The 8,646-nt window shown below is 34.5% G+C and overlaps 1 protein-coding gene across 1 annotated transcript in view; it reads left to right on the plus strand.

Annotated features, from left to right (window-relative positions):
- The window catches only part of LOC111455272 (transcription factor TFIIIB component B''-like), a 12,050-nt gene extending 3,697 nt beyond the window's left edge, over window positions 1-8,353 (plus strand). The window contains exons 2-17 of the mRNA XM_023096875.1: window positions 1,957-2,087; window positions 2,161-2,255; window positions 2,353-2,532; window positions 2,670-2,736; window positions 3,570-3,736; window positions 3,839-3,905; window positions 3,984-4,057; window positions 4,143-4,206; window positions 4,292-4,620; window positions 4,727-5,090; window positions 5,201-5,301; window positions 5,428-5,468; window positions 6,006-6,198; window positions 7,308-7,452; window positions 7,608-7,741; window positions 8,125-8,353. Coding sequence (XP_022952643.1) covers window positions 2,045-2,087; window positions 2,161-2,255; window positions 2,353-2,532; window positions 2,670-2,736; window positions 3,570-3,736; window positions 3,839-3,905; window positions 3,984-4,057; window positions 4,143-4,206; window positions 4,292-4,620; window positions 4,727-5,090; window positions 5,201-5,301; window positions 5,428-5,468; window positions 6,006-6,198; window positions 7,308-7,452; window positions 7,608-7,741; window positions 8,125-8,274 — 2,214 coding nt within the window. The 5' untranslated portion in view covers window positions 1,957-2,044 and the 3' untranslated portion in view covers window positions 8,275-8,353. The remainder of the gene's footprint in view (window positions 1-1,956; window positions 2,088-2,160; window positions 2,256-2,352; window positions 2,533-2,669; window positions 2,737-3,569; window positions 3,737-3,838; window positions 3,906-3,983; window positions 4,058-4,142; window positions 4,207-4,291; window positions 4,621-4,726; window positions 5,091-5,200; window positions 5,302-5,427; window positions 5,469-6,005; window positions 6,199-7,307; window positions 7,453-7,607; window positions 7,742-8,124) is intronic.
- Window positions 8,354-8,646: the final 293 nt, after the last annotated feature.

Genomic DNA, 8,646 nt, shown 5'->3' on the forward strand with positions numbered 1-8,646 from the left:
AAAAAAAAAAAAAAAAAAAAGAGCAGAATAGATTTATTATTAAAAGGTAGAAGGCAAAGTGGGGAGAACAAGTTTCTCCTCTATAGTGCCTTTTACATATATAGTATATCCTGAGGAAAAAAATGTGAGTTGTTTGCTGATTTTTTTTTTGGAGATATTTGACTATGAACGATTGGTTGTTAGCTTTTTCTTTCTATGCTCATTCTCACATTGGATTGAATGTGTGAGAAAAAACAGAATGCAAAAGTGTCTTGTCAATTTTTGATCTATTGTACTTCTATTATTGTTAATTTGTAATGTTTTAACTATAAATTTTTAATTGGTAGCTTGATTGTGACGTTTTTTTGCAATTGAGATTGCTCAAAATCTGTATGGTAAATTTTGTTCCTTCCATAGATTTGTTTTTGGTTGTTAGGCTTTTTTGTGTGCTCATTCTCACATTGGATTGCATGTGCGAGAAAGAAACAGAATGCAAAGTTGCAATTTTTTTTTTACTTTTTGTACTTTTATTATTGCTATTCTAGATTGTTTAACTATTTATTGTTTATTGGGACTTGATTGTGACATTTTTTTTTTGCAACTGAGAACGCGCAAAATCTCTATGCTAAATGTTGTTCTTCCTTAAATTTGTTTTGCCTTTCTTTTTTGTTGGATGTTTATCTTTGATCTGTTTGTAGGCTGCTTGATTATGCCCTTTCTCATGATTTCTCACATTATTTTGCAAGTGTAAGACATTGCGAGAAAGAATGCCAATTTTTAAAAGTCATATATATTTTTTAATCTCATTAGCTGAATTTACATAAATGGTGATTTTAAGTAGTCTTTTCAGAGATCTTACATTATCCTTTCATTTTCTTCCTTGTAATTTCTGTAGTTGAAATGTTATGTCTGATCAAGTTGTTACACGAGTTTGATTAGATCTTATGATGGGCTTTTTGGTTCATTAGCCTTACACAAAGTTTGTTGCGAGCACATGATGATAAATGGCTTTAATTAAAAAAATGGTGAGGTTGGAAATGGCCCAATGACAAGAATTATAGAAAAAGCAATACTCTCAGAAGTGAACTGCCTAAATATTTAAGTCATTTATACAAGTCAGTAATTCGTGTAACTTGAAGAGGTCAGAATAAGTTGTTACGTGAGTAATTTGCTTCATGCCTTACTCACGCGGCCAATTGCCTTCCCGTTGTTGGTAAGGAGCTCTAGAGATAAGAGAGACTAATATAATGGTTGAATGACTATGCTGTTAATATTACTAATTGCACGAACAGGGTTACATATTTATAAAGAACAACCTGCCTCTGTAACAAACTGCTGCTAATACAATTATACAACTAAAAGAACCTAATAATATCAGTAGCTTATTCAACCATGAATCAACTCATTCACTACACTTAAAATTTGGTAGTTGAACATTTCAAGAATGTATGATCACAACTGATTCATTGTTAAGGCTCACCTCATTGAGTCTCCGATTGGTTGTTAGATTATGAATTCTTGTATTAGATTGTGCAGTTAGTCCTTATTTATGTACTATTTATATAATTAGCAGCGAGAAAAATTCCAACAACATACAATTAAAGCATTGTAGTTTTTCTTGCAACTTTCTCACAGCGAGGATGGTGCAAGAAAAATTCCAGCATGTTATAGTTTAGGTGTTATGCTTTCACAACTTTCTTGTAGTGAGAGTTGTGAGAATCAAATTCACTATGTTAGACATTCGTAAAACGTTGTAAGAAAAAGAATGTCCAATAAATTAACCATCCTAAATGTATTTAGCCCCATATAATTGTCCCATATTTAGCAATTACTCTTTTTTGTTCCTAACGACCAAGTAATTTTGCTTTAGTGTTCTTGTGCTTGGTAACCACTTCCACAAATTCCAGCTTGAATTATCCTTTTGCACTTTTTATGTGCTCTATTTGTCCCTAAACATATCTGTGCATTTTTACTTAGGATTTCTTACATACTAAAAAAGGAACCAGAAGCTTCTGTATCATCCGAAGGCTTCTTGTTGGTGTTGGATAAACTCAAGGCTTCATTTATGGACCCTTTTGATGACATTCTTTCTGATCCTAGCGTCTCGTGTAAGTTTTTCATACATCAGCTTGTGCATTTCTATTTTCTTGATAGTGAGTTATTGATATTGGTTTTTTGCAGCCCGAACTGGGAGTAGATTTCAACCAAAGATCAAACCACGTCCTAAAAAGCCAACTTTGGCACCACAATCGTGTACTCATTCTCAGGATAAGAAGGTAAGACAGACCTGTGTAGTATCTTCCTGAGTGATGGACGATTAATTTTGTGGGATATTTCTGAGAAAATGTTTCTATGAATCTACTTTGTTTGCAGGAAACAGTTTCAGATGCTAAATCTTGTCACGACGGTAGAGGAAATACAAAATCAATCCAATCGTCATCCCAACTTCCTGTGATAGAGGAGAACAAGGAATCTGAAGATGATTTGCTCTTGGCTACCGCAAGATCTGATTTCATCAGTTCACATCCTCCCTCTGTGGAAAGTGCTAAAGCGGTAATTTACTTATTATTGTCGACCTTGTTTAGTGCCAAAACACCAGAAAGTTGGCCACATGGATCTTTCTATTCTAGTACAACTATATATTATTTCATTTGTAAGTTTGATTTGGTAGGGACATTTGTTGTTTCCAGGTAGACTCCATGCAGCTTGATTTTGATTCTTGTGGCAGTATTCTTCCTTCGGGCTCTACTACCGATGGTAAGTACTAGTTTAAACCATTCGTTGGAATTTGCATGATGTGGTACATTTGAAAGATGAAATGAAAATAAGATGATGTGATACCTTCGACAATTCAATACTTAGATGAAATAATAAAATTGGTCTCTATAGTTTGGGCAAAGTCTTAGTTCGATCTCAATGGTTTGGATGTAATTTCAATTTAGTTTCTATGATTAAATTTCATTTAGGTCCCCATGATTTCTATCTTCACAAATCGTCCCTAAAATTAACCACAATCATTGAGACCAAATTAAATTTAATCCTCGGGATTAAATTGAAACTTCTAAAACCGTAGGGATCTAGTTGAATATTTTTCTTGGAGCAGGAACCAATTTTGTAATTTATCCAAATATATTATTTTACATTATGAAACGTTCTTTCCAATCATCCAAGTTCTTGCAAATTGCAATATAACTCTACTGCGAATTGAATGGTATGGGTTTCAACTTGACATGTATGATGACCCAAAAAAGACAGTTAGCAAACGATAAGAACTAGCAAGGTATTTGTTGGGATCTATTGGTAATATTTGTTATAAATCAGAGGGTTGGTCTTGCGGGGAAGTAATATTGTAGTGGTTTAGTCTTGAGCTGGAGGGTGCTAGTATTCTGAATTAGACTTGCTGTGTTTTCTTTCGAACTCAAGGACACAGTTGTACAACCTATAGAGCAAGTCCTGTTCAAGTATGGTTGTGCTTAATATTTATATTTCAATATCCGAGTCTTGTTATTCATTGTGACGGACACATGTATTCCATTAATGTTCAAGATGATGAAGTGACTGATCCAATCAATCTCATACTTTCTCCTTAGATCCAGTTGGAGTGAAAAAATTGACTGATACCAAAAATACGGGAATATTGAATTATTCCACTCCAAGTTCCTCTACAGCTCATGAGGCTACGGTTTTGGATCAAAGTGGACTAGGATCAATTCAAACTGAGGACAGACATTTTAGTGATGGCAAAATTCCAGAAGAGGTATGTGCTAATTATTTGAGTATTAAATCTAGGTTGAGGAATTAAGGTTCTAAGTACATCTTCTTTTGCTCAATTCTGTACTAATAGTAATTTTATTTTCAGAATATTGATATATTTTACGAATTGGAATACCTAGATGATTTTCATAACCAACCAAAGAATGAAGCAGGTGAGTTGTTGACATTTCTTATCTCACGTTTCCTCCTCGATTGTGCTTGTTCTAATGTTTGTTCTCATACATTTAAAGATCCTGCAAGCCTTAACCAAGCAACCATCTCCAGTGAGGATGGAGATCTGGATAAGCAAAGGTTGGAAATCGAGGTGAAATTCTGGTTTCGTCAACAAGTGAAGTAATTTATTTTAAAAGCATCTTTCTTCACTCGTTGACGTATGGTTAAGGTTTCAGGAACGTGGGGCAGGGGCTGATATCACCATGGATACAATAAGTTCTGGGGACACTAGTCCATCTGGTAAGACAAATTCAACCAATTTTCTGTGTTATAGTTGTATCATTTTGGAAATATTATGCTTTAATTAAATTCTTATTATTTTCAGAACAACCTGCTTGCAAGTATACAACAAAGCCCAAAATAAGAACTGCAGAAGAAGACGCTTGCATGGAAATATCTCAGCCTGAAATCTCTAACATGCTTCCACCATCTCCACAAGTTATTTCTCATGATACTAGGTGCATGCATGAGACCTCAATTGGTTCTGATTTTGATGGCATTCTGAATGATTCATCGATCAACTTTGATGGTTACACTCCTGCCAACCAGCATACTGAAACACCAGTTAATGTAGAGCCATTAGCATTTGACTCTTATGATGACATACTGGTGGATGATTTTAATTTAGATGATCAAGATCCGTCAAGAGAAGTGGTAATGTAAATGACTTGAAATGTGTAACTGAATATGCAATAGCTTTTAGTTTTTGCAATTCTGTTTGTTTATTTTAACACGTTATTTTTGTAATTGAGGTTTTTAGAGTGGTAAGACTGGCGAAGGAAAACCTTCAATGGAATCAAATATTTCTCAGCCACAAGAGATGTTCTCCCAAGTTGGTGAAGAAATCGAGCAGAGCAAAACTTCGAGGAAGTCGAGAAAGAAGGTTTCTCATCAACCTGATGAGCCAGAAGATGGTGTTGACGAGAATAGGAATTTCCCCAATGAAACCTCAAAAGCTGGCACATCTCGAGGAAAAAAAGCTTCAAAAAAGTCTTCAAAACCATCTAGTGATAGTGAAAAACCAGCTCGGAAGCGCAAGCAGGCTAATAAGTCAGTTCCCGATATGCAAGCCGAAAAGCGTCCTAAGAAGTTCTCCCATTCAACTCGTCGGAATAGAAGGCAAGGTAACTATTTCTCTTGCGGTCTATGCTTTAAATCTCTTACAATCACTATGTATATAGTTAATGAAGGAATATGCTTTTGTCAGATCGTTAATTATCTTCTGCCTTCACAGTAAACAAGGTTTTGCTGGAAACTCCGGAGGATGAAATTGACTTTCAAAAGATAAGTTTTAGGGATCTCATTATTTATCACGAGTACAAGGAGAAGTTAGAGGTACATATTATTTTTCGTACCTCATAAGTTCACAGAACTGATGATTTTATTTCTTTGGTTGGTGGGTTTTAGCTATTTTCTGTCTCATGTTTACTAACGAGATGAGGTCTACTATTTTTAATGTAGAAGAAAGAGGCAAGCATGAGAAAATCAGCAACCAATCAGAGGTCCAAAACTTTCATGTCATCTTTGTTTTAATTCTATAAATTGTTTATAATGAATTTATTGTCACTATTTTTGATAAATGAATTAAATGTGTAGTGATAGATGCAATTGTTATGTAATGAATCATAAAGCACTATTTTGTGAATGAGATGAAATATATAAATATAAAGGGGGGAGGGTAAGCCTAAATTTAAGATAAATTACAAAGAAGGCTTCATGTTAGCACAAATGGATCTTGGAGAATATTGTAAGAAAAAAATCCTCCTTTGAATGAGAAGGTGAGAAAATTTGATGAAATTCTGGATTTGTTCGAGGGGAGCGCCAATCTCTAGAGGGTAGATAGGAGATGCTGGAAATTGGGTAATTTGGAAAATTCCAGTGAATGCATTTTTAAAAAGCTGGTTAAAGCTTTTCTGCTTAAACATTTTGTATTAGTGTTGTGGAAATCAAGGAACTTGCTTTTCATGGTATTTTAGTTTTGTCTGAGATGTCGTGAGAAGAGATTTCTTTTTTACTCCTTTTTGTTTCTTTATGCCCAGAACTGACACTGCCGGTGAGGAAATTTTCAATGATGGAGAGGAAAGCCTTGCTTCTGAACAAGGTAGAGGTACCGATGATGAGGAAACCCCTGATGTAGTTGACATGACTTCTGCTTACTTTAATTACCATTCTTTCATGGACAAAACACCACGTATAAAGTGGTCAAAGCACGATACAGAGCGTTTTTATGAGGTAATTAAACCTCCTTTTTTTCCCCAAGCATTTTCATATTCCTACTTGATGTTTATTTATTCTGCTTGTCCTGAAGGGCCAAAACTTTCAGCTTGTTTCTTGGACTTGGTTGAAACTTGAGTTAACTTGGTTTTGAATTTTTTTCCCTCGATGGTTGGGTTGTGTGACTTTTATGGGGGAGAGAAGAGTAGTAGGACCTTTTGAGGGATTGAAAGGGACCCTAGTGATATCTGGTTCCTCATTAGGTGCTATGTTTCTCTTTGGATTCAGACGACAATAATTATACTTTCGGTCTCATTTTATTTGATTGGATCCCCATTCTTTAGTTGAGTTTCTTTCTGAGAGTTTAGTTTTTTTTATGCCCTTGTTTTTTTTTTTTTTTTTCTATCAATGCAAGACCGGTTTTGTATAAAAGAAAATAATTTGGCATCATGTATAGGCGGGCATGAAGAGTATGGTTTAGAGGGTGATATATTAGTGAAGAACAGCGTTGTCTTTTTTCGAGAAAGGTTCTAGCTTCTAGTCGGGGGATGGTAGGAAAGCTCAATAACCGGGAAATAGGGTTAAGATTTGCCTTCCCCCCACCACTCCAAAAACTCAAGCCTTGGCCTTGAACAATTAGTAAAACTTTTGTAATCCTTTTGGCCTTAGGGTTGTTGCCTTAAAGTATTGAATCTTAGTAGAGGTAACGATTTGGTTTCTATACTTTTAAATTTGTACGACTTTGTGCTTAAAAGTTTGTAATGAGTTTGTCACTGGGGACTATATTAAGTAAAAATTTGGTATGATTTACTCCTCGATACTAACAGAAGTTATGATTTAGTCCTTGAAGTATGGATCTTTTTTTTATGTAGTAATTTAGTTTTTGTAGTTTGATTCTGTCTTTGTGAATGACTAAATTGTCACCTTACAACTTATAGAGACCAAAAAAGTGTTTTTAACCATGTGTCTTCTTTGAAACTTGTCAATTTCCTATTAAAGAAATTGCTTTGTGTCTATGGTTAAACATGTTGGTATTTGGAATGTCATCATCTTGAACCAATTGGATGGTTTTATGGTCTGTACTTCTACTAGCATCGAACTTAACTCTTTATTCGCATACTTTATAGGCTGTTCGACAATTCGGAACGGATTTTTGTATGATACAACAGTTGTTTCCAGGCAAAACACGCCACCAAATTAAACTAAAATTCAAAAATGAAGAACGCCATCATCCATTCCGCTTATCTGATGCTGTAACTAAGCGTGCCACAGGTAATGCTTATTTCATTTGCCCATTCTCCTGATCTTTTCATGCAATATGGCTAATGATGTCTTTGTCTTGTAATTCTGTCCTCCATTTGTATTGTTAATTTTTTTTATGATCTGTTGGTTTGGGTATATGGCCTTACAGTCAAAACTTTTTGCAGACCACACCCAATTTTTATCGTTGATTGGGCAGCTGAAAGAAGCTGCTAATAAGGCAAAACAAGAGTCCAATCAAGATGAATTGACTGAAAATACTGGGGATGAGGAACTCCCAGAGTTGTCTCCTGAAACTAATGTACGTCTTCTTTCTCTTGATCACTTGCGACCAACTAAATTTACGTGACCTCACCGACTTAAGCTTTTGGGTTCAGCGGTGATTTAACTACTTTTTAAAATTGAATCCATAAAAAGAAGTCATTTAAATTTTTTTCAATGTCCCTGACCCCACCCTGGTCCGTGTCATCTCGAATGTCTTTTATCATTTAAACAACTGAATTTAAGAACTAAACTCGACAAGATCTATCCAAAGTTATATATATATATATATCAATATCGACTCAATTTGGTCTGAGTTCGTCAAATTTTGGTTCCGGTTTCTACTTGGACCGTCTATTTGTTCTTGGAATAGGATGTTGTTTGGGAGCTAATTTTGAAAAGAAAATGGTTTTGTATGAACAGGAGGAAGTGGCAAAACCTGAAGGAGAAGAAGTGCAGGAGACAGGAAAGGAAGAATGTGTTGGTGAAATTCACAGTCCATTAAAGGCCGATGAAAATGAAAGCGATGAGGATGACCCTCATAGGTGGGATGAATATAAATTTGATTTTTAATTTTCCACTTTTTCCTCTCTTATTCTTTTTCCTTGTGAATTTTATCCATAGTCAATTCATTGCATTACTTTTAACATTATTTTAGTTCAATTCTTGGTGGGTCACCCTTTCAAAAAATAAGATTTATAATAAAAAAAAAAACATGTTTTAATATTTGTTCAAAAGTACTTTTAAAATATTACCCGACCGCATATTTGGAAGTGATTTTAAATTTTACCGTTACGAGGAAATTACATCCATCGTAGAGATTTGTTATTTATTATAATTACAATATATTTGTCAATATTACCTTCAAATAATAGTTCAACTATCATCTCTAATTAACCTTTTAATCAAATTATAAGCATATTAATGATTTATTTTTAAAGTGTA

This window comes from Cucurbita moschata, unplaced genomic scaffold (genome assembly GCF_002738365.1).
Source record: "Cucurbita moschata cultivar Rifu unplaced genomic scaffold, Cmos_1.0 Cmo_Scf00002, whole genome shotgun sequence".
NCBI lineage: Eukaryota > Viridiplantae > Streptophyta > Magnoliopsida > Cucurbitales > Cucurbitaceae > Cucurbita > Cucurbita moschata.